The sequence below is a fragment of the Salvelinus alpinus genome, chromosome 30, assembly GCF_045679555.1.
Source record: "Salvelinus alpinus chromosome 30, SLU_Salpinus.1, whole genome shotgun sequence".
Lineage (NCBI taxonomy): Eukaryota > Metazoa > Chordata > Actinopteri > Salmoniformes > Salmonidae > Salvelinus > Salvelinus alpinus.
The window spans coordinates 39,751,232-39,777,585 of NC_092115.1; the positions used below are offsets into that span (position 1 = coordinate 39,751,232).

Consider the following 26,354-nt stretch of genomic DNA (forward strand, 5'->3'; position numbering starts at 1 on the left):
AGCCGTCCTCCCCTCAGCAGCCTCCACTGCCTTGTAGGGTTTAGGCTTCAAATCTAATTTTATTTTTCACATGTGCTGAATACAACCAGTGTAGACCTTACTCTTAAATGCTTACTTACAAGCCCATAACCAACAATGCAGTTCAAGAAATAGTTAAGAAAATATTTACTAAATAAAGGAAAGTTAAAAAGTAATACAATAACAAGGCTATATACAGGGGGTACTGGTACCAAGTCAATGTGAGGGGGTACAGGTTAGTCAAGGTAATTTGTACCTGTAAAGTGACTATGCATAGATAATAAGCAGTGAGTAGCAGCAGCGTAAAAACAATGTAAATAGTCCGGGTGGACATTTTTATTAATTGTTCAGCAGTCTTATGGCTTGGGGGTAGAAGCTGTTAAGGATCCTTTTGGACCTAGACTTGGCGTTCCGGTACCGCTTGCCGTGCGGTAGCAGAGAGAATGTCTATGACTTGGGTGACTGGAGTCTTTGACCATTTTTGAGCCTTCCTATGACACCGCCTAGTGTGGTATATAGGTCCTGGATGGCAGGAAACCTGGCCCCAGTGATGTACTGTAGCGCCTTGCGGTCAGATGCCGAACAGTTGCCATACCAGACGGTGATGCAACCGGTCAGGGTGGGGCAACTGTATAACTTTTTGAGGATCTGGGGACACATGACAAATGCTTACCTCAGGTAAGTTAAAGTGGAACTGAGTGTTTAAACTACTTTGCAGATATGAAAATAATCATATCAGTCAGAAATATCACATTCCTGGTTTATGCTTCAAAACCAACTTTATAAGAGGTTTTAAACTAGTTTAGTTCTATTTGACTCAAAATCCCATGACATACAGTAAGTTGTTGTTGGCAGAAAAGATGGATGCAGTTCAATACATTTCTTGCTATTCCCAAAAATATTGCTATCGGGTTGTAAATCACAGCTGGCCTGTACATTGTTTGCTGCCTTCACCCATTCAGCATGCACAAGGCCTGTGGGCTGACTAGGACACACAAGCGAGTGTAAATTAGTTGTCATCTACTAATTACAGCCGGATGCGCTCGCATTGGTGAATTCAACTTCAATTGCGCTGCTTTGATGTGTCCCGTTTACAGCGCGCAGCAGTGGGAAAGTGTACAGACACATGCCACGGTTCTAGCTAGGCTACTAAAATGTTGCAGTCTGGCTTCAGTTTTTAAAGCTTGACAATGAATAACCAAAAGACAACTTGCAACAGAACAACATGCCAATTAGAAACAAGCAAGCCTATTATTGCAACATTTGAGCAGTATCCTAGATTGGCTACCATCCAGCGATGCTGCATTCAACCAGACAGCGATCCATGTAGTGCATAAACAATGAAGAACATGTTTAACCCTCCTGCTGTGTTCTAGTCGAATTGGACCGATTCTCTGAAAAATGTAATTCATTTAATCTGATTGTCATAAGGTTCCGTGACTTTGTCAACACAGGGAATCTGAACACACAAAATATATTTTGATGATTTTCATAACATTTTGGCGGTTTTATTTAACTTTTGTACACCTGTGGCGTTCCTGGTCAAAAATGACCGGTCATTAGAAATTAATGGATGAGACTACAATTAGTGTATAACATTATGTATAACATTAGGTTAAATGTTACAACCTATAGCTTTGTTTTTTGGCGTTAAATACTTTTTGATTAGGGTTACATATTATGCACATCTGCAAGCATAGCACCAAAGGCTGGACAAATATTATTTATTTGTTTTTTAATGTTAAAATGCTGTATTTAGCATCCTATGTACATAAGTGGACATTATAAAGGGCTATATTTTTTTCAAATAAAACGATGGCCCGTGAATTCATTAGGTGTTTTTTTTATTTTTTTCAATATGGCCCGTGCGAATGTTCCCATTCAGTTGTTAAAAATGTGGGCTGGGGCAAGCTGCAGAAGGACGAGCAGGCTACTATTTCCCATCGTTTATCAGTGCAATTTTGACAGCAACTAGCTGAAAGTTTGAGAGGGTTCATCTAATGTTCCCTCGTAAGATTTTTAGCTCCTCTGGCTAGCATTAGTTGTTGATGTGTGTAGCAGTGTGATGTTGTTCCCCTAGATTACGCACCAAATTGCACACAAGGACCAATTCAAATAGGCCAGGTCAAGAGGGGATGTTAATAATTTGATAATAATAATAATAATTCAGTGTATTTTTTTATTTAATTACAGCTGCATAGCTAATGTTTTTATTTGGTGTACAAACACTTTTTCATACCAATATTGTACATACAAGTGATTGTAAAAGTTTTGTATATTTTGGTTTGGCCCATCGCGGGTTATCTGTATTCCCATACCACTTTATCGTTCTCTTTTGCCTGACCCTCGGCTAGCAAGGTATGTTGTCCTTGGCTCCGAAACTGTTTAATATAAAACCGTCATAAGGTTATACAATGTACTGTTTTGCAACCATACGTTTGTTATAGTGTGGACAGTGTAGGAATTTATGTTAACAAGTTTCACAGAGCTCACTGACTGGGGTATCTGTTGTAACTTCTGAGTACTTGTGACAGTGGTTGAGTGAGTGTCCATGTGCTCGCGCAGGTGCCGGAGAGCTGTGACTGCACCAAGGGTAACGTGTGTGTTGTCTCTTCGTGTGCAGGTATGTCTTTTATTTTGTCAGAATTATGTTCTGTATAGTTTTACTTGTATATGCTGTTGTGCAGCGAGTGTGTGCACGCAGCACCTGTTAATTCCTTTTGGCGCTCTTTTGCCTGACCCTCGGCTAGCAAGGTGCCGGAGAGCTGTGACTGCACCAAGGGTAACGTGTGTGTTGTCTCTTCGTGTGCAGGGCAAATAAAAAGATTTCAACGAGCAGACCATCAGTTGTGGCAGCGTCCTAATTAAAAATACACAACGCAGAATGAACCACGCTACAAACTGGTGCCGCGACCTGCCGACTGGTTAGCTCAAGCTGACCACCGGAGCTGTGCATGTGGAGGAGATGCGCGATCCGCGCATGCGCACTTGTTGATGGTTTGCTATAAGTGAATGTATACTGTAAATAGTGAAGGTGAATGTAGCATATTCACTAGATAATTGTAGATAATTGGTGTTTATTTGTATGTTTTGAGGGAATTTGTTTATTGCATTTTTTTTTGTATTTGTATGCAGTAAATTACATTGTAGCTTAGTTCTCTATTGAGCCATGGAAGACTCTCAAGTCCATAAGATGAGTTATGCTGGGGATTTTGGTGTGGTTAGTGTGGGTAGAGGGAGGGGTGTCCATGCATTTACACCATTTGTACAGTCAGCTCCTGGGGTGTTTTGCTAGTCCTGAGTTTACAAGCACTGGGAGGGGTAGGCTGTTTACTCCACCTGACCAGGGTATCCCACCTCTGTCTCTTGATGTACCATCGTCCCCAGTCCTCAGTAATAATGGGACACCGAGTCAGCTTAGTGACCTTATAAAGCAGATTGGTTCAGAGATAGGAGAATCTATCAGGGCGAGTTTACTGCAGCCTGGGGCTTCAAGTCTTTCTCCTGCCCATTCCCCTGACCAATCCCAGCAGTTTCCCCTGCCTGAACAATGTGGGTCAACTTTTATTGATGCGTCCAAGCTGAATCTGGTTGTGAAGTCAGAGGTTAGTGCTCCACCTTTCTTCAGGGGTGATGGCGCAGATGAGTACTCTGTCCTGGAGTGGGAGGAGCTAATGGGAGTCTACCTAGAGAAGAGGGGTTACACTGGGTCTGAGAATGTTGGGGAGGTGATGTCTAGGCTCATGGGGAGGGCACGGGATGTGACCAAAGTCTGGATGCGTAACAACCCTGTTGTCACAGATGTTAAGGCAGTGTTCAGTGTTCTCAAGCAACACTTTGGGGATACTGTCTACTCAGGTATGCCATTAGCTGTCATTCTATTCAATGAAACCATATGCTAATGAGGGTCCACTAGATTTCTGGATTAGGCTTAACAAAGCTGCAGATGCAGCTGAACAGTATCTTGTAGGTGAGGGTAGAACTTTGCCCAATCAGCGCTCAGAGTTGGCAGTCATGTTTGTACGCAACTGTCCTGATAAAGAGTTGGCCCAAGTGTTCAAATGCAAACCCCTTCGTGACTGGACAGCCAGTGAGGTACAGGATCGTTTGGATGAACTGTTAAGGGAGCGTAAAGCATGTAGAATACAACTTTCACAGCAGGGGGCTGCTGTCTTCGACTCCCCCCAGGAGGAAGTGGATCCTGAGAGCAGACCTAATGTGTCATCTTTTTCTCGATGTGGCCGTGAACCAGAACAGGCCCAATCTGTATCTGAGGGTGGGACATTAGAGAAAGTTTTGAGTATGCTAGAGAAGGCTCTTGTCAGCAATACTCAGTCTGTGAACAGAGGGCCCCGTAAACAGTTCCCCAAACGTGAGCGTGAGTGCGCTGTCTGTGGAAGCACTAATCACTGGACCAAAGCTCACTGTCAGATGCACCAGCTGTGTTTCAAGTGCTTCTTTCCTGGCCACATGAGCTTTGACTGTAGTGAGACTGGGAAGCGAAAGAGCCCTGGATGTGGACAGACTGGCAGGTCTGGAAAACTAGAAAGCCTCCATTCTGAGGGCAATGTGGGGCAGGCAAATTTTTTCTCCACTGATGATGATGATATCCAATCTGTTTATTCTTATTTATGTGAGTCAGTACCCAAGAACAACACAGTAATTTTTCAGAACACAATGAGAATTCCTCAGAATGACAGTTTGTTTTACACCACCGTGCTAGTACAGGATAAAGTTGAGCTGAAGGGGATGTTAGATAGTGGGTCCATGGCTACTACTCTGCGTGCAGATATTGTACCTCGGTTGAGGGAGGCAGGAGTGGTAGAGGGGAACTTTCTAGCTCCTTCAGACATCATACTGGTGGGTTGTGGTGGGACGCAAACTAGCCCAGTGGGCATGTGTGACTTGAAACTACAGCTTTATGGCTTCAGTTATGTAGTCCCAGTGCTTATTGTAGATGGGCAGGTTGATGAACTCATTGTTGGCACTAACGTGTTGAAGTCTCTGATTAGACAGTTCAAATCAAATGACAGCTACTGGCGGGTGGTGGGTACGCCAGGTCCTTCTGGCCAGTGTGAGGACAGCCAGTTCCTGCGTCTCCTATCAAATCTGGAGAGATGGAGAGGAGACTCCATCCCAGATAAAGTGGGCACCATTAAGTTGAAGAGGGCAGTAACGCTCCAACCCATGAGTGAGCATCTGGTGTGGGGCCGCTTACCTCCAAAGACAAAACTCTCTGTGGGCAGTACTGTTGTTGTCGAGCCTAGCACGTCTCGTTGTGTGAATCGACACATACTAGTAGGGAGAGTAGTTACGCCTCTGTGGGGGGATGGATGGCTCCCTGTGAAGATTGTGAATCCAACAACTTCGCCAGTTACCCTGAGACGAAATGCTAAAGTGGCAGATGTGTACCCTTGTATTGCATTGGAGGATTTTGATGATGTCAAGCAGCAAGCTGCTTACCAGAACGTGGCAAAAGTACAATGTGACAGCTCACATGGCAGTCTTACAGCTAAGAGTTCAGTTGGTGGCAGTGTAGTTAATGACAACAGTACACTGAGCAATCTTGGACTTCAAGGCCTGTCTGTTGAGGAGTGTCCAGTTTCACAGTTCTGGAAAGACAAACTTGTCGGTTTAATTGAGAAGTATGACACGGTGTTCTCTAGACATAGCCTGGATTGTGGAGAGGCAAAAGAGTTCTGCCATCGCATACGGCTGACTGATGACCGCCCATTTCGATTACCTTATCGTAGGCTTTCTCCAGCTGATTACCAAAAACTCAGGGAAACACTGGATGATATGGAGGAAAAGGAAATCGTCAGAAAATCCAGCAGCGAGTATGCCTCACCATTGGTGCTGGTATGGAAAAAGAATGGGGACTTGCGTCTATGTACTGACTTTAGGTGGTTAAACGCCCGCACAGTGAAGGATGCTCATCCCCTGCCTCATCAGGCTGATGTACTGGCGGCGCTGGGAGGTAATGCCTTCTTCAGCACAATGGACTTGACATCTGGGTACTACAATGTGCCACTGCATGAAGAGGATAAGAAATACACAGCCTTTTCCTCTCCTTTAGGTCTGCACGAGTACAATCGTTTGCCTCAGGGCCTTTGCAACAGCCCAGCTACTTTTATGAGAATGATGCTGACCATCTTTGGGGACCAAAACTTTCTAAGTCTCCTTTGCTATTTGGATGATCTGATGGTTTTTGCTAAGACGGAGGAAGAGAGTCTGCAGAGACTTGAGATGGTTTTCCAGCGGTTGCAGGAGCACAATCTTAAACTGTCTCCGTCTAAGTGCAAGTTTTTGAGGAGGTCTGTTAAGTTTTTGGGCCACATCATTTCTCAGGAGGGCGTAGCCACTGATCCTGCTAAGGTTCAAACCATTTTGAATGTGACAGAGTGAGATGATGGAAGCTGATGGTGTCACTCCGTCTCCTAGCAAAATCCGTTCTTTCCTTGGTATGGTAGTATACTATCAACACTACATTGAGAATTGTTCCATGGTTGCTAGGCCATTGTTTCAGCTGACTACAGGTCAGAAGAAGCCTAGGAGAGGCAAGGGCAGAAAGAGGCCTGGTCCCTCTCGCAGGCTCACTGCTGCAGACTGGACTGCTGAATGTCAACTCGCTTTTGAAGCTTTGAAAGCAGCACTAGTTGACCAGGCACTGCTGGCTCATCCAGATTTTTCTCAGCCATTTTTGCTTTCTGTTGATGCATCTACTAGTGGTTTGGGAGCTGTACTATCCCAAGTGCAAGATGGGAAGGCCATAGCCAGGCCAATAGCTTTTGCTAGTAAATCTCTTAATCATGCACAATCCAAGTATCCTGCTCACCGGCTGGAATTTCTAGCCATGAAATGGGCCATTCATGATAAGTTCAGCCATTGGCTGCGAGGGCATAAGTTTACGGTGTGGACCGACAACAATCCACTCAAATATATTCTTACAAAGCCGAGACTTGATGCATGTGAGCAGAGATGGGTTGCAAAGCTGGCACCTTTTGATTTTGATATCCAGTACATACCAGGGCCCAAGAATGTCGTTGCTGATGCTTTGAGCAGAGAGCCATTTGTCCGCTCCAAAGTTCTGCACCGACTGACAAGAATTCCATATGATGTCCTGCTGGAGGAAGCCAGAGGTCTTCGACTGGATGATGTACAAGACATGTTCCGTCTCTCCTGTGAGCAGCCCGAGGCTGGCTGTGGAACGTCTATGGCTCCTGGGAGTGAGTTGAGTAGAGCTGGAGACGATGTCAGTGGGTTGGTTTCCTGTGAAGAGGTGTCTGCTGTCCTCCAGGCCCAACGCCGATGGGATGATGGTGCCACAGTGAGGGCCGTTTCACATGTGCAGCACCTTGAGAAGTTGATGTCCATGGGTCAGAGCCCTTTACCTGTCCTTACACACAAGGAGCTGTATGATAACCAGTCACTGGATCCTATCATCAGCAGAGTAATGTTCTTTGTAGATAGAGGCCGGCGCCCATCTAGGAGAGAGCGAGTCTTTGAAGCTAAAGAAACAGTTTATACTCTAAGACAGTGGGGGAAACTCACCACGCGGTTAGGGATTCTGTATCGTGTCTCAAAACACCCAGTGAGTAAGAAGAAAATATTTCAGTATGTCGTACCTGTGTCTTTGAGAGGCCTTGTGTTGAAGGGAGTTCATGATGATGCTGGTCATCAGGGTCAGCAGCGCACATTGTGGCTCACGAGACAGCGGTTTTACTGGGAATCTATGGAGAAGGATGTCAAGGAATACGTGGCCCACTGTAAGAGATGTGTGTTGAGTAAAGCACCTGAGCCTGAAGCAAGAGCTCCACTTGTCTCCATTGTGACAACGGCACCTTTAGAACTTGTGTGTATTGATTTCTGGACTGCAGAAGATTCAAACAACAAGTCTATTGATGTGTTAGTAGTGACTGATCACTTTACTAAGCTGGCCTGTGCGTATCCATGTCCAAACCAGTCTGCTAAGACTGTTGCTCGTGTTCTCTGGAATAATTTCTTCTGCATTTATGGGTTCGCTGATTGCATCCATTCTGACAGGGGTGCTAACTTTGAGAGTTTACTTATTGCAGAATTACTTCAGTTATCTGGTGTTAAAGTCCCACACCACACCTTATCATCCCATGGGTAACGGTCAAGCAGAACGTCTGAATCGCACACTGGGTGGGATGATTAGAGCTCTGCCAGCTAGGTCTAAGGCTAAATGGCCTCAGATGTTGAACACATTGACATTCTCCTATAACTGCACTGTTCATGAGACTACTGGGTTTCCACCCTTCTTCTTGATGTTCGGACGCACCCCTAGGTTGCCGGTAGATGTTATGTTTGAAAGTGTGCTGTTGGATGGGGACACAGTAGATGTGGATAAGTATGTCCAGTCTCTGGGTGAGGATCTGAGAGAGGCCATGACATTGGCCCAGCAGCATGCCAGTAAGCAACAAAAGAGACAAGCCGAGGTCTACAACAGACGGTCTAAGGGTCACTCGGTGCAGAAGGGAGATAGAGTTCTACTTGCTAACAAGGGGGAGAGGGGCAAGAAGAAACTGGCTGATCGCTGGGAGAGTGTGGTGTACATAGTGGTTGCAAAGAACAGCTCACTGAACACATATCGTATCCAACACCCTACCACTGGACGCATCAAAACTGTGCATAGGAACCTGATTATGCCAGTCAACTTTCTGCCTTTACCTTCGTGGGAGGAACCTGAGGGTCACGAATCTCTATCGAGTGGTGACGTGATCTCTGAGATGTCTGCAAAGTCCAGCCAAATGGATGGGAGTGATGCCAGGACTGTCCACTGGGTAGCAGGCCTTCCTGAGTCTTCTGGGAGGATACTCCAAGAGGATGGGGAAGTCCCGGCTGATGAAAGTGAGGTGGAACAACCGTATGAAGTCCCCTTAAGTGAAGTGTGCTCAGCAGAAGTGGACCAGAGAGATATCCCCGAAGCCTACAAGAGTTCTGATTGCGAAACTCCATTCAGTGTGGATGATGTTACCTTGGTTGAAGATGCTTCGTCAGTGTGGTCTGTGACAATCTACCAGGATTCTGATCAGTCGTCTGACACTACTAGTGTTGAGTCGGTAACTGAAAGTGTGCTGGCTCCGGAGATGCGGATCTGTAGTACTCCCCATCCTGAGGTTAGACCTCTGAGCAGGGTTAGTGCTGTCTGTGACATTCCTGCTAGGTTTGTGGGTGAGGGTGTTCGGACTAGACTAGGTAGACTTATTAAGCCAGTGGATAGGCTAATCCAAACTATGTCTACACAGGAAATGAAACAGTTCTTGGTTTCTCAGTGACGGTAGGATATTGCCTACCTTTTCTTTTGTAGGAATGTAGGAATCTAAGCATGTCTTAGAATGATTTGTGGGTTTGTCTAATATATTTGACAATTCATGTAACTTTGTGTGTAGTCCATCGGCATAAAATGTATATGGCATTTTTCGTATACGGTTGAATAAGGGATTAGCCACCCCTTATTTTTCCTAATCCTTCGCGGGATAGCTTTTCAGCTGATCGACCATTTGTGGGTCTAGAATTAAGGGACTACACTGGGTTACTCTGTCGCCCTGTGGGTGTGAATTTTTTTTCTTTCTTTGCTTTGTTACCTTTGAGGTAATGTGTTTTGTTTTGGGCCTATAATCTAGTGTAAAACAGTGGGGGTGAATGTAGCAGTGTGATGTTGTTCCCCTAGATTACGCACCAAATTGCACACAAGGACCAATTCAAATAGGCCAGGTCAAGAGGGGATGTTAATAATTTGATAATAATAATAATAATTCAGTGTATTTTTTTATTTAATTACAGCTGCATAGCTAATGTTTTTATTTGGTGTACAAACACTTTTTCATACCAATATTGTACATACAAGTGATTGTAAAAGTTTTGTATATTTTGGTTTGGCCCATCGCGGGTTATCTGTATTCCCATACCACTTTATCGTTCTCTTTTGCCTGACCCTCGGCTAGCAAGGTATGTTGTCCTTGGCTCCGAAACTGTTTAATATAAAACCGTCATAAGGTTATACAATGTACTGTTTTGCAACCATACGTTTGTTATAGTGTGGACAGTGTAGGAATTTATGTTAACAAGTTTCACAGAGCTCACTGACTGGGGTATCTGTTGTAACTTCTGAGTACTTGTGACAGTGGTTGAGTGAGTGTCCATGTGCTCGCGCAGGTGCCGGAGAGCTGTGACTGCACCAAGGGTAACGTGTGTGTTGTCTCTTCGTGTGCAGGTATGTCTTTTATTTTGTCAGAATTATGTTCTGTATAGTTTTACTTGTATATGCTGTTGTGCAGCGAGTGTGTGCACGCAGCACCTGTTAATTCCTTTTGGCGCTCTTTTGCCTGACCCTCGGCTAGCAAGGTGCCGGAGAGCTGTGACTGCACCAAGGGTAACGTGTGTGTTGTCTCTTCGTGTGCAGGGCAAATAAAAAGATTTCAACGAGCAGACCATCAGTTGTGGCAGCGTCCTAATTAAAAATACACAACGCAGAATGAACCACGCTACATGTGCATAAGAAAGTGTGGGAGTCTACCTTTTTTTGTTCATGTTAATTTGATCAATAGGACTGTGACGTTCCCAAATGTTAGAGGACTCCCTTGGCATTTACATATTTGCACAAATCTTTTCAGGTGTCTGTTGTGGCTGTTGGCAGATGTGTTCTAAGGATCTACATTTGAGCTGTGGCTACTGCCTGTAAACGTTCAGTTCAAAGTGAATGATGGCAGGCCTGTGTGGTAAATGGATCATTTACATATAGGCCTACTGTAGCTCTGATTGGCTGTAGCGCGTCTCCGTAGACTCCGGTCCTGGACAATGTTTTTATTTACTGCCGTGTCTATTTGTCCAAAAGCGCGGCTGCTTTCCCGCGTTATATTGCTATAGAATTTTTACAGATGCCTTACTATATGTAAGTCCCCCAAATTCTATGAATTTATGAAAATGTGAAGGATCAAATCTACAGTGCATTTGGAAAGTATTCAGACCCCTTTACTTTTTCCACATTGTTACATTACAGCCTTATTCTAAAATGTATTCAATTGTTTCCCCCCCCCATCAATCTTCACACAATACCCCATAAAGACAAAGCAAAAAAAAAAAAAAAAATTATGTTTGCAAATTTATAAAAAAAATATATTTATAGCACATTTACGTAAGTATTCAGACCTTTTACTCAGTACTATGTTGAAGCACCTTTATCAGTGATTACAGCCTCGAGTCTTCTTGGGTATGATGCGACAAGCTTGGCACACCTGTAGTTGGTCAGTTTCTCCCATTCTTCTCTGCAGATCCTCAAGCTCTGTCAGGTTGGATGGGGAGTGTCACTGCACAGCTATTCTCAGGTCTCTCCAGAGATGTTCGATCAGGTACAAGTCCGGGATCTGGCTGGGCCACTCAAGGACATTCGGAGACTTGTCCCAAAGCCACTCCTGTGTTGTCTTGGCTGTGTGCTTAGGGTCGTTGTCCTGTTGGATAGTGAACCTTCGCCCCAGTCTGAGGTCCTGAGCGCTCTGGAGCAGGTTTTCATCAAGGATCTCTTTGTACTTTGCTCTGTTCATCTTTCCCTTGATCCCAGACCCTGAAAAATATCCCCACAGCATGATGCTGTCACCACCATGCTTCACCATAGGGATGGTGCCAGGTTTCTTCCAGACATGACGCTTGGCATTCAGGCCAAAGAGTTCAATCTTGGTTTCATCAGACCAGAGAATCTTCTTTCTCATGGTCTGAGAGTCTTTAGGAACTTTTGGTAAACTACAAGCGGGCTCTCATGTGCTTTTTACTGAGTGGATTCCGTCTCTACCATAAATGCCTGATTGGTGGAGTGCTGCAGAGATGGTTGTCCTTCTGGAAGTTTCTCCCATCTCCACAGAGGAACTCTGGAGCTCTGTCAGTGACCATCAGGTTCTTGGTCACTTCCCTGACCAAAGCCCTTCTCTCCCGATTGCTCTGTTTGGCTGGGCGGCCAGCTCTACGAAGAGTCTTGGTAGTTCCAAACTTCTTCCATTTAAGAATTATGGAGGCCACTGTGTTCTTGGGTGCTCGCGTTCCTGTGGGTGTATATGAACAGATTTTAATTAAAATGTTGCTAAAACACTGTCAGTTCTACTTCAGTATTAACATGTTCACGGCTACTTGGTGAGTGATATCACATTGTGGTGACTCATGGTGGTAGAGATGGCTGGCGCCTATCCATCAAAAGTGAAACATTTTCTGGTCATGATTAACCATATTTTTGTAAAACCTTAACAAAACGGGTGTCCCTGTCTTTTTCAAGATGTGGCCGATTTTTAAACTGCCAGATTTGTTTTTATGAAGAAATAATTAAAAAAAACTTTTTTTGATATTTGTTGTTTCTAAATGGCTGCTCTGTAATTTGATATGCGTCAATCTGTATGTTCATAGGCATCAACTTGAGCGTATGCTGCGCATGTTCACTGAGTTGCAAACCAAATGGATGGGTCTAGCTCATTGATTTGTAGATCTGATGCACTTTCTACCTCAGATTTTGAGCCCAGTGAGTGTTGCGAATGAGGTATGTACTACCCGCAAATGACCACAGGGAGTAGCAAGAGCTATAAACCATACTGTTTGCCGGAAGAACTTAACCCTAGCCGTAACCATAAGTCTAGGGTTTAGTAATAATATTATGCTAGTTAATAGGGATAGGTGTCCTGTTAATTGGACAGTTATAAATCATGCACCGCGTTATGCAGATTTGAGAGAAACCACAAATGTCAGTATAGATGTGTCTTACATTGGCTGGAAGCTTAAATTCTTGTTAATATAACTGCACTGTACAATTTACAGTAGCTATCATGGTGAAAAAATTCCATGCAATTGTTTGAGGAGCTCCTAACGACGAAACACTTTTTCCCCAATGCGATAGGTTTGATAACTTCACCTCTGAAGGTGAAATATGTATTTACATTCTGAAATCTTGCTCTGATTTATCATCCAAAGGGTCCCAGAGATAACATGAAGTGTCGTTTTGTTAGATAAAATCCTTTTTCATATCCTAAAAAGGTCCATATAGCAAGCACGATCGATTTTGTATTTCCACTCGTTCAATTTGCAAGGACTCTGTGAAAATCTCACCCTAAACATTGTTTCAACGAGTCAAATCACGTTCATCTCTATTCCTCAGAGATCCTAGAAGGTAACAAGACTTCACTATTTCATTAGGGGTGTAGTATATCCTATAGGACACCATATTTGGTCCGAGAGCAACGCCTTCATGGCACGCCGATGACGCGGGCGGTCATCACTTGAAGGACTGTATCTTTGTCAAATAAGCACCAATCGGGGTCAAACAAAGCTAGCTAGATAGCCAATGAGCTGGGTTTTATGGGAGTATCTGGAAACCCTGTCTCGGTCGCAAAATGTAGGTGCTAACCTTTTGCGACAGCATGCCTTTTCCTTTTGGACACAACGTAGAAGAATATTCAGAGTTATGAAAACTGGTTGTTTTGCAAATGTTGAACTTAAAATATGGATACTAATACTTGGAAAGCTAAACCAAGTCCAAGTATACAGATTTGATGAAATTCTTGCAGAAAAATTGAATATGAATGCGAATGTCCCCTTCACGATTTGCCCAAATGTACTTGGGGACTTCTCACTAAAAGTGTTCTTGTTCACAAATTTTTCAAGTTATCAATCTGAAACTTTGCACATACACTGCTGCCATCTTGTGGACACTATCGGAATTACGACCAGTGATGGCTAGAACTGGGACATTTCTCTTGCATTTCAAAGATGGTGGTAGAATTTATTTTTTATTTTCTTCTACCAGATCTATTGTGTAATTCTCCTACATTCAATTCACATTTCCACAAACTTCAAAGTGTTTCCTTTCAAATGGTACCAAGAATATGCATATCCTTGCTTCAAGGCCTGAGCTACAGGCAGTTGGATTTGGGTATGTCATTTAGGCGAAAATTGGGGGGGAAAAGGGGTCTATCCCTAAGAAGTACCAGTAGTAAATGTTATTTTATCAACCTATAAGTATTAGCTTTTTTAAGTGATTTGTTATTGTATGGTATTTATTATTGCAAGTGAAAACAGTTGATAAACGAGCCACATTTTTTATTTTTTATGTGGTTTGAACTGGGTGTGACCAAGTAACCTCGATGAAACTCCAGCAATTGGCGTAGGATAGGTGGGGCAGGGGCCTTCCGAGGGGCGCATCAGTACAGACCCAGGTTCAATCCCAGGCTGTGACACAACCGGCCGTGAACGGAAGTCCCATAGGGCGGAGCACAATTGGCCCAGCGTCGTCCGGGTTAGGGGAGGGTTTGGCCGGGGGGGGCTTTACTTGGCTCATTGTGCTCTAGCGACTCTTTGTGGCGGGCCGGGTGCCTGCAGGCTGACTTCGGTAGTCAGTTGAACAGTGTTTCCTCCGACACATTGGTGCAGCTGGCTTCCGGGTTAAGCGGGCGGGTGTTAAGACGCGCGGTTTGGCAGGTCATGTTTTGGAGGACGAAGGACCAGACCTTCGCCTCTCCTGAGCCAGTTGGGGAGTTGTAGTGATGACAAAAGATCAAAAAAGGGGGTAAAGTCAATAAAAATAAAGGATAAGTGGGGCAGGTTTGAGACTGATCTCAAATAATATGACAAATATACTTTATTTCTAAGTTGCCTCCAGTGTCTTTACGGTCTGCTGTAAATTAATAGCTTTTAATTGCTAAATATTTCCAATAGATGGCAGCATAAGGCCACGAGGCATCAGTTATAAGCTACAGTTGAGGCCGGTTGGACGTACTACCAAGTTCTCTAAAACGACGTTGGAGGCAGCTTATGGTATTGAAACTAACATTACATTCTCTGGCAACCGCTCTGGTGGACATTTCTGCAGTCAGCATGCCAATTGCATGCTCCCTTAACTTGAGACATCTGTGCTATTGTGTTGTGACACAACTGCACATTTTAGTGGCCTTTTATTGTCCCCAGCACAAGGTGCACCTGTGTAATGACCATGCTCTTTAATCAACTTCTTGATATCCCACACCTGTCAGGTGGAGGAGAAATGGAGAGGAGAAAGGATGCTCACTAACAGGGATATAAACAAATGTGTGCACAAAATGAGAGAAACAAGCTTTTTGTTCATATGGAACATTTCTGGGATTTCAGCTCATGAAACAAGGGACCAACACTTACATGTTGCATTTGTTTGGTGCCATTTAGGGATGATTGAATTCTAAGCTTTAATCCACTCAGAAAAGGCTCAGTGACAGTTCATTTCAACTCATTTGCTATGGCCTCGCGCTAGTGTTCCAGCTCAGCCAAAGTTCCTTTGGCAGTTTTTCAGCCTTGGATGAATTTTTACTCATTCTATTGTCATTTAATGTCATTAAGGTAATTCTTCCAGGGAGATGTGATGTGGGAGAGCCATTATCTTTACACTGTACTCCTCAGAGGGTATGTAGTGAAGATGTCTCCCACATTACCTCCGGAGGTAGTTTGGGAGGCATCTCTTAAAGAGATTTGAATCTAGATCTCTTTACACTATGCAATTATCTCTCTTGGACCTAGTTTGTGTCGTCAAAGTAGTGTAAAGAGTCCCATAGTCATGTATGTCATTGAGCGACTACGTGAGCATTTGACATACGTGAGTTAGGGTTCGCCCCCAAATGAATGAATTAACCCTTTAATTTAGCCAGGCTAGTCATCAAGACGAGAGCATATTTTTTTTACAATAATGTCTTGATTGATCTGTGCTCTTCAGGTGAACTTTACAGTGGACCAGATCCGTGCGATCATGGACAAGAAGTCCAACATCCGTAACATGTCTGTGATCGCTCACGTGGACCACGGCAAGTCCACGCTGACGGACTCCCTGGTGTCTAAAGCCGGGATCATCGCGGGGTCTCGCGCCGGAGAGACTCGCTTCACAGACACGCGCAAAGACGAGCAGGAGCGGTGTATTACCATCAAGTCCACGTAAGTAGTACAGGGTCATATTCATTAGTGCACACTGTTGCAAAACGTTTTGCAACTAAAACCGAAAACAAGGGTTTCTTATAGGACAAGTTCATGTCGTCCGTCCCAGTTTTGGCCCGTTTGCCTCGGTTTCATTCATAGTGAATAGAACCCAGGAGTGCGTGTGTTTGGATACTACATCTATAGTACAGGAATTGGTAGATTGTATGCTGCTTGAGTTTTTTGAAATTATTGACGTCACGACTTGTTGGCCTTCATCTGAATAAATGTAAATTATTACAAAGTAATTTCTCAAACTTGAAGAGCGAGATCTGTATCTTCACCACCCTCATGTGATCTTCTATAGACTACAGGTTGTTTTCTGATCACTGTCTTTTCCCACGGTTGTATATTGCTGTCGTATGAACAGTGCTGTACGGAGGACAGTGTGTTGTAAAATGCACACTTTCGTATGGGCTTATCTAACATAGTGCCTTCAGAAAGTATTCAAACCCCTTGACTTTTGACACATTTTGTTACACCTGCATTTAAAATGGATTAAATTGAGATTGTCACTGGCCTACACACAATACCCCATAATGGAATTATGTTTTTAGAAATTTTTACAAATGAAAAGCTGAAATGTCTTGAATCAAGTATTCAACCCTTTATGGTAAGCCTAAATGAGTTCAGGAGTAAAAATTTGCTAGGTAAGTAGCGTGGACTCTGTGCACTAGTGTTTAACATTTAATTATATATATATTTTTAATGACTACCTCAATTCTGTGTGTGGGGTACAGAGATATCTGTAACATCCCTCAGTCGAACAGTGAATTTCAAACGGATTCAACCACAAAAAAACAGGGAGGTTTTCCAATGCCTAGCAAAAAAGGGCACCTATTGGTAGATGGGTAAAATAAAAAGACAGAATATCCCATTGAGCACGGTGAAGTTATTATTTACGCTTTGGATGGTGTATCAATACACCCAGTCACTACAAAGATACAGGCGTCCTTCCTAACTCTGTTGCTGGCGAGGAAGTAAACCGCTCAGGGATTTCACCATGATGCCAGTGGTGACTTAAAACTGTTCGAGTTTAATGGCTGTGATAGGATATAACCAATGGATCAACAACATTGTATACTGAACAAAAAATATAAACGCAACAATTTCAAAGATTTTACTGAGTTACAGTTCATATAAGGACATCAGTCTATTGAAAGAAATTCATTAGGCCCTAATCTCTGGATTTCACATGACTTGGCAGTCGGGGCCCCACCCACTTGGCAGTCGGGGCCACCCAATCAGAATGATATTTTTTTATTTATTCCCACAAGGGCTTTATTACAGACAGAAATACTACTCAGCTCTTTTTGTGATGAAACGGAATAGAGCTAAGCACAGGAAAAATCCTAGAGGAAAACCTGGTTTTCAGACACTGGGAGAAAATTCACCTTTCAGCAGGACAATAACCTAAAACACAAGGCCATATATCTACAATAGTGTTGCATTGAATAAGTCTCCTAGTTTTGAATAAAATCGGATTAAATCTATGGCCAGACTTAAATGCTGTCTAGCAATGATCAACAACCAACTTGACAGATCTTGGTGAATTTTAAAAAGAATAATGTGCAAATATTGTAAAATCCAGGTGTGCAAAGCTCTTAGACTTACCCAGAAAGACTCACAGCTGTAAATGCTGCCAAAGGTGATTTCTAGCATGTATTGACTCAGGGGTGTGAATTCAGGCTGTCAAGGGGTATGACTACTTTCTGAAGGCACTGTATGTATGTATGGCTGAAAACAACACTGCCTGTACTTACGCCTGAACTGAAAATGCCAGATTAGAGGTAGAAAACACTGATTTACCATGCTTTGGAGATTCGTCTTTGGCTTTACCCAGATGACAAACAGCAAAGCAGGATAAGTTACAGTGCAGCTTGTTCAGTGCTGTTCTGTCGTTCCCCCTGCACACATCAACTTGACTACTATCCCTGTTAGTCTGCATCCCACAGCTGACGGGGACACTTGGTTTTAGACACCTATATAATAATTTAAAAAATATATAATTTAATGTTGAAACATCTACCATTCACCTCCCTCACTCTTCTCAGGGCCATCTCTATGTACTACGAGCTGGGGGAAAATGACATGGCCTTCATCAAGCAGACTAAGGATGGGCTTGGCTTCCTCATCAACCTGATCGACTCCCCGGGCCACGTGGACTTCTCCTCTGAGGTCACAGCCGCTCTCAGGGTCACAGACGGAGCGCTGGTGGTGGTCGACTGTGTCTCAGGTAGACTCTCCTTTCTTACTCACTGTCTTTGTTTCTCTTGCTCTCTCCTTTCTCACTGGGAGATTCTCAATTGCAAATGACGTTTACAGAGGTGGAATTCCAAATTAAATGTGTAAAGTAGTAAAAAGACTTAGCTAGTTGTGCAACATTTTATAGATAAACGGATAAGTAGCATGTCATTTTTAAATATGTGCATACTTTTCTCCTCTGAGTAAACATCTGATTTCAAAGGGGGTGTTGCGGATTTCAAAACTCTTCCGCGAAGGACTGGTAGGATATTTTTGTGCTTCCTTGACGGGAGGAGGCGAGGACACTTCCGTTCGCCTACTAACTAATTTTCCTTTTCTATATTGTATTTGCTCAACTCCTGTGTGCTCTCGCCTCCTTTTGGAGAGAAAAAAAAGTCAAAGGCTCCTGAGAGGGGCAGCGTTCTAAGGCACTGCATCTAAGTGCTAGAGGCGTCTCTACAGACACCCTGGTTCGAATCCAGGTTGTATCACAACCGGCTGTGATTGGGAGTCCCATAGGGTGGCGCACAATTGGCCAAGCGTCGTCCGGGTTAGGATTTGGCCGGGGTAGGCCGTCATTGTAAATAAGAACAAATTCTTAACCGACTTGCCTAGTTAAATAAAAATTGAGGCGGCGAGGAGAGGGTGTGGACAAAAAATGCGCTTGTATGAAATTAATCTCCTTCCCCACTCGTGCATCATCATGCAAATTACGTTTACAGGGGTGGATCCCAAAATAAATGTGTAAAGTGATGCACAACTAACTACATTAATTTTCAAGACATTTCATAGATAAAAAGATGAGTAGCTCATTGTTTTTTAACATGCATGCTTTACTTCTCCGACAAAACTAAAGCTGATTCAAAGTGGGTGTGGCAGATTGCAAAACTCTTCCGCGAAGGACTCTGGTAGGATATTATGGCCCTATAAAATCTGCGTTAAGTAGATCGCGGATGGAATCACTGAATCCAGACATTAAAACGGAATTCAACAATATAATTTTTTTTATTTCACTTATTAGTAAAGAAATCAACTTATGTTGAATTTTAGAATATACATTCTTTTTCCCAAGATTATCAAAATGCATCAGCGATTCATATTTTCCTTCAACTTTCTGAATAGGCAACGGCACAGGAATGCACCTGTCTGTGTGCGTGCATTTGTCTACCACTTTGTAGCTGTTAGCGACGATGCTAATGTAACGACGACCGTCTTCTGGTAGATGGAGAGGTTCCCCAAAACGTTCTCAATTAGCTGTTAACTACAAAGTAGCTTATGCCTGCCTTGCGGAATGATATCATGATCATTTACATCAATCCAGTGGCCATTAGTTTTGCGTACTTTGCAATCACATGAGCGCTACAGAAACATCGCTAACGCCCCCCAAAAATAGGCTGGTGCACAGTTGACTTAGTGTAACTACACCCCAAAATCCATAAAAAATTATTAAAAAGATTTTCCCAGACCTCAAAAGTGGTCTGATGTGGTTTATTAAGCATTGTGGACATAAATGTTGTCTTAATATAATAGAAATGCAAAACTGAATGACAGAAACCCGTTAAGACAAAACTGAACGGGATTTGGGGGAAATTAAGCTTATTTGATATGGCACTAGGATACACATGGCTATCCTTGATGAAAGGTGGCTATCGAGGAGGGGAGGACCCTTCTGTTCGCCTACTAACAAATTTATTTCTCCTCGACCACTTATCTTTCAGTTTGCGGGTCAGGGAGGAGAGGGTGGAGGACAGACCTTTTGCCCATTGTCCTTCTTTCTCTCGCTCAGGCCTTTCTCAATGTCCTTTCTCTCGCTTCCTCTCTCTCATTGTTCCGGTCTCCTTTCTCTCAGGGAAGTTTCATATAACACCCTCATTCTCCATCCCCTGTTCAGGTGTGTGTGTGCAGACGGAGACTGTGTTGAGGCAGGCCATTGCTGAGCGCATCAAGCCGGTGCTGATGATGAACAAGATGGACCGGGCCCTGCTGGAGCTGCAGCTGGAGCCTGAGGACCTGTTCCAGACCTTCCAGCGCATCGTGGAGAACGTCAACGTCATCATCGCCACCTATGGAGAGGATGAAGCAGGACCAATGGGCGCCATTATGGTGAGAGGGACACACACCTGACAAGAATACATCTAAGTAGTGATCAGTTGGATTGAATTCCTTGTAAATTCCCGCCAATTTAGGAGTGGAGTTGCACCGCTATGGAGAAAATTCATGTCCAGTTCAACTGACAGATTTAAATGGGACTTGTCTCCAAACTCTGACGTGATCAAAGGGAAACATGTTTGGCCTAAGACAACGACATGGTCCTCTTGTCGTCCCTCAGATTGACCCCGTGATCGGTACCGTAGGGTTTGGGTCTGGCCTCCACGGCTGGGCCTTCACCCTCAAGCAGTTTGCTGAGATGTACGTGGCCAAGTTTTCTGCTGGCAAAGACACCCAGTTGGGACCAGCAGAGAGATGTAAGAAGGTGGAGGACATGATGAAGAAGCTGTGGGGAGAGAGGTACACACACACATATACCACTACACACAAACTGTACATGCATACACACACTTTACACACACACACACTGTATGTACTTGCGTACGTAATCGCACACACACTGTACGAGTCAACTTTGGACACCTACTTATTCAAGGGTTTTACATTGTAGAATAATAGTGAAGACATTAAACTATGAAATAACACTCATGGAATCATGTAGTAACCCAAAAAGTATTAAACAAATCAAAATATATTTTAGATCCTTCAAAGTAGCCACCCTTTGCCTTGATGACGGCTTTGCACACTCTTGGCATTCTCTCAACCAGCTTCACCTGGAATGCCTTTTCAACAGTCTTGAAGGAGTTCCCACATATGCTGAGCACTTGTTGGCTGCTTTTCCTTCACTCTGCGGTCCAACTCATCCCAAACCATCTCAATTGGGTTTAGGTCGGGTAATTGTGGAGGCCAGGTCATCTGATGCAGCACTCCATCACTCTCCTTCTTGGTCAAATAACCTTTCCACAGCCTGGAGGTGTGTTGGGTCATTGTCCTGTTGAAAAACAAATTATAGTGCCACTAAGCTCAAACCAGATTGGATGGTGTATCGTTGCAGAATGCTGTGGTAGCCATGCTGGTTTAGTGTGCTTTGAATTCTAAATAAATCACTGACAGTGCCACCATGCTTCACGGCGGGAACCACACATGCGGAGATCATCCGTTCACCTACTCTGCGTCTCACAAAGACACCGGCGGTTGGAAGCGTAAAATCTCAAATTTAGACTCATCAGACCAAAGGACAGATTTCCACTGGTCTAATGTCCATTGCTCGTGTTTCTTGGCCCAAGCAAGTCAAATTTTATTGGAGTCCTTTAGTAGTGGTTTCTTTGCAGCAAATCGACCATGAAGACCTGATTTCAGGCTGGTGACTCTAATGAACTTATCCTCTGCAGCAGAGGTAACTCTGGGTCGTCCTTTGGCGGTCCTCATGAGAGCCAGTTTCATCATTGTGCTGGTTTCTGATGGTTTTTGCGACTGCACTTTCAAAGTTCTTAATTTTCCGGATTGACTGACCATGTCTTAAACTAATGATAGACTGTCGTTTCTCTTTGTTTATTTGCACTGTTCTTGCCATAATATGAATTTGGTATTTTATAGGGCTATCTTCTGTATAGCACCCCTACTTTGTCACAACACAACTGATTGGCTCAAATGAATTAAGAAGGAAAGAAATTCCCCAAATTAACTTTACAAGCCACACCTGTTAACTTAACTGGAATGCATTCCAGGTGACTACCTCATGAAGCTGGTTGAGAGCATGCCAAGAGTTACAAAGTTGTCATCAAGGCCAAGGGTGGCTACTTTGAAGAGTCTAAAATATTTTTTAACACTTTTATTTGGTTACTACATGATTCCGTGTTATTTCATAGTTTTGAGGTCTTCACCATTCTAACATGTAAAAAAATAAAAAAATGATAATAAAGAAACGAGTAGGTGTCAACTTGACAAACACTGTACATGGACACACATCCTGTACATGTGTAAACACACAGAAGTGTAATAAGAGAGGACTTGAGGAAGAATCTGTGGACAGTAGGCTCTATGCATCTGACAGAATAGTGGGGCAAGAGGTACACGCAGAGGTGAAAGAAGGGTGGGAGACAATGTAGACAGGTACACACTCGGATTGCGTTCCAGATAGACATTCTCTGCGGCCTGTGCAGATTGTAAGATCTACACAATGTCTTGAAGTGTAACATCTCAGGAATCACACGAATGTGGAGTGATCCTATAATTTCTACAGAGCTGCACTGAGAATTTGTATCTGGAATGCACATTCTCCATCTCTCTCTGGGCGCACTTGATTTAGAAGGCCTATCATGCTGGGTAGGTATAGCTTGTACCTTAGGACCAATGAAATGGTTTCAAAGGGGACGACGACGCCTACCCCGGCATTTCAGACTTATTAAATTAAGTGTCCCTGTTCTCTCTCGCTTTCTCAATCACACGCACACAGGTGAGGGCGTGGCAATATTGAAAAGTGTTTGCGGGTTTGTGACGTGACACGGGCAGCCATCTATATGTACAGGGTTTCTCTCTGTATGGAGACCTGTTGAAGACAAAGTAAACCCATTTGGGAGCCTAAATCGCAGGTGCGCACTCTTCTCTTATGCTGGCAAACAATCTGACGTGTTGCAAAAATGTCCTGTCTTTGGCTGGTGACTTGTCACAGCTGATTGTATCGTACTGAATGTAAATGCTTGCGAGTTCCTGGCTGTCGTAGTGACATGAAATGTAGTTAACTGTTGAACGTGTCTTTTTTCCTTGACTCTTAATAGCACTGGTTTTCCATTTAACTTCCTGAATAGAGAGACTTCAATTGGAATGGACCTCAACCAAGCTTGCAACTTGTTGAATGCGCGTTTTGTTGAAATGTGCTTTGCTCTGGATAAGAGTGTCTGCTAATTGACTGAAATGTCAATGAAAATATTTTGTGTGTATATCCATCCGGCAGGTTTTTTGACCCAGCCACTGGGAAGTTCAGTAAGACTGCCACTGGCCCCGATGGTAAAAAGCTGCCCCGCACCTTCTCTCAACTCGTGTTGGATCCAATCTTCAAGGTGAGACCGGCCATGACGCCCCTAAAGTGTTTTCATTGATTCATTTATGCAATGCATTGACCAGTATTAATGTATCAATATTTTCTTTTGAAAGGATGAAAATCAACTGTCTAACCCTCACCCGTTCTCCCTCCCTCCAGGTATTCGATGCCGTCATGAACTTCAAGAAAGAGGAGACGGCCAAGCTGATAGAGAAGCTGGACATCAAGCTGGACACGGAGGACAAGGAGAAGGAGGGTAAGCCCCTGTTGAAGGCTGTGATGCGTCGCTGGCTGCCGGCCGGAGAGGCTCTACTCCAGATGATCACCATCCACCTGCCCTCCCCCGTCACCGCCCAGAAGTACCGCTGTGAGCTGCTCTACGAGGGACCAGGAGACGACGAGGCCGCCATGGGTGAGGACAGGCACGCACACCGAGACACATGCACCCCCAAACAACTGACTGGAGGCAGAGAAAAGTACACTGCCTGTCCTAATTAATATAAAGTCTCATATACTTAGACACCCCCCTTTCCTCTTCTCTCAGGTATCAAGAACTGCGACCCCAAGGCACCTCTGATGATGTACATCTCTAAGATGGTGCCCACAACAGATAAAGGTCGCTTCTACGCCTTCGGCCGTGTCTTCTCTGGCTGCGTGTCCACCGGTCTGAAGGTGCGCATCATGGGACCAAACTTCACCCCCGGGAAGAAGGAAGACCTCTACGTCAAACCCATCCAGAGGTGTGTGTGGTACCATTTAGAGCGCCAGATACGTGTGTGACGTGAACTTTTAAATATTGTATATTCTCTCCCCTCAATCTCTTCTCTCGTCCTCCCTCCATAGGACCATTCTGATGATGGGGCGCTATGTAGAGCCCATTGAGGATGTACCATGTGGGAACATTGTTGGTCTGGTTGGAGTAGACCAGTATCTGATTAAGACAGGGACCATCACCACCTTTGAACAGGTAGCTTGTACATCTCATCACATTATACTATAGGAAAACTGAAGGCCACATTGACTTTTAATGACAAAGAAGGATTTTCCATTCAATTTATTTTCCACTCCTAGGCTTTTGCTCTGGTCAAAGGTAGTGCACTATGTAGGGAATAGGGTGCCATTTTGGATGAACACTAGATGAATATTTCTCCCGTCTTATATGCTCGTCCAACAGGCCCACAACATGCGTGTGATGAAGTTCAGCGTTAGCCCCGTGGTGAGAGTGGCTGTGGAGGCCAAGAATCCTGCTGACCTGCCCAAGCTGGTGGAGGGCCTGAAGCGGCTGGCCAAGTCTGACCCCATGGTGCAGTGCATCATCGAGGAGTCTGGCGAGCACATCATCGCCGGGGCCGGAGAGCTCCATCTGGAGATCTGTCTCAAGGATCTGGAGGAGGACCACGCTGGCATTCCACTGAAGGTGAGGGAGGGGGAGGAACAGGCTACATATGAGATGGGGTTGAATGCGCTTTCTCCAAGTACAGTACAAATGGTACACTACAGAGAAGGGGATTTTGTTTTCCACTGCCTAACAAAGAGAATCTGCCATAGGGAGTGGGTGTCTTTACTCTGTAGACATTACAGGACGTGGCAAGACTGCCGTCAAGGAAATATGTATGTGTAGACGAACGCACCGTCTTAACTAGGTATGGGCATAGTAATTCAAATATCCGAACGGACGTTAGTATTCGAATACTTGTGAGAGTGTTCTTTTATTTGGGAGGGGGGAAATCATAGGCCTATTTTAACAATAAAAAGGCTTTGTCTAAATAAAAGTGTGACATTGCTACACACAAGGATATACCATGACATTTGAAATTCTTAATTCAATAAAATAAGCGTTTGAATGTAGTTTGACGTCCATACCGTAGCCTCGGATTTCACACACTACCCCATAATGACAAAGCAAAAACATATTACATTTTTTGCAAACATATTACAAATAGACACCTTATTTACATAAGTATTCAGACCCTTTGCTATAAGACTCGAAATTAAGCTCTGGTGCATCCTGTTTCAGTTGATCATCCTGAGTCCACCTGTGGTAAATTCAATTGATTGGCCATGACATGATTTGGAAAGGCGCACACCTGTCTATATAAGGTCCCACGAGACCAAGGAATGAAGTCGAAGGAATTGTCCGTAGAGCTCCGAGACAGGATTGTGTCGGCACAGTTCTGTGGAAGGGTACCACAACATTTCTGCAGCATTGAAGGTCCCCAAGAACACAGTGGCTTTCATTCTTAAATGGAAGAAGTTTGAAACCACCAAGACTCTTCCTAGAGCTGGCCGCCCGGCCAAACTAAGCAATCAGGGGAGAAGGATCTTGGTCATGACAGAGCTCTGTGGAGATGGGAGAACCTTCCAGAAGGACAACCATCTCTGCAGCACTCCACCAATCAGGTCTTAATGGTAGAGTGGCCAGAAGGAAGCCACTCTTCAGTAAAAGGCACATGATACCCCACCTGGAGTTTGCCAAAAGGCACCTAAAGGACCATGAGAAGCAAGATTCTCTGGCCTGAATACCAAGTGTCACATCTGGAGAAAACCTGGCACCATCCCTACGGTGAAGCGTGGTGGCAGCATCATGCTGTGGGGATGTTTTTCAGGGACTGGGAGACTAGTCTGGATCGAGGTAAAGATGAACAGCGCAAAGTACAGAGATCTTTGTTGAAAACCTGCTCCGGACCTCAGACTGGGGCGAAGGTTCACCTTCCAACAGGACAACAAACCGAAGCACACAGCCAAGACAACGCAGGAGTGGCTTTGAGACAAGTCTGAATGTCCTTGAGTGGCCCAGCAGGTGCCTGGACTTAAACCCGATCAAACATCCCTGGAGACCTAAAAATAGCTGTTCAGCAACGCTCCCCTTCCAACCTGACGACAGCTTGAGATGATCTGCAGAGAAGAATGGGAGAAACTCCACAAATACAGGTGTGCCAAGTAGGGATGCACGATATCGGAATTGTCCAATATAGCTAAAAATGCCAACATCGGTATCGGCCTGTCTAGTTTAACA

The 26,354-nt window shown here is 44.1% G+C and overlaps 1 protein-coding gene and 1 long non-coding RNA gene across 3 annotated transcripts in view; both read left to right on the top strand.

Moving 5' to 3' along the window:
• Positions 1–26,354, top strand: part of LOC139559832 (elongation factor 2b-like) — a 33,861-nt gene that overhangs the window by 1,309 nt on the left and 6,198 nt on the right. Inside the window, exons 1-10 of one of the 2 annotated variants that reach the window (XM_071376205.1) lie at positions 526–696; positions 15,752–15,966; positions 18,060–18,241; positions 20,141–20,352; positions 20,579–20,757; positions 23,252–23,357; positions 23,498–23,750; positions 23,883–24,078; positions 24,182–24,305; positions 24,513–24,755. In XM_071376205.1, coding sequence (XP_071232306.1) covers positions 15,785–15,966; positions 18,060–18,241; positions 20,141–20,352; positions 20,579–20,757; positions 23,252–23,357; positions 23,498–23,750; positions 23,883–24,078; positions 24,182–24,305; positions 24,513–24,755 — 1,677 coding nt within the window. In that variant the 5' untranslated portion in view covers positions 526–696; positions 15,752–15,784. Of the gene's footprint in view, positions 1–525; positions 697–15,751; positions 15,967–18,059; positions 18,242–20,140; positions 20,353–20,578; positions 20,758–23,251; positions 23,358–23,497; positions 23,751–23,882; positions 24,079–24,181; positions 24,306–24,512; positions 24,756–26,354 lie in introns of those variants that run through there. The other variant, XM_071376204.1, reaches the window with a different exon arrangement.
• Positions 10,116–10,473, top strand: LOC139559834 (uncharacterized). The gene is made up of 2 exons (XR_011671832.1): positions 10,116–10,255; positions 10,383–10,473. It is a non-coding gene; the product is annotated as an uncharacterized lncRNA (long non-coding RNA).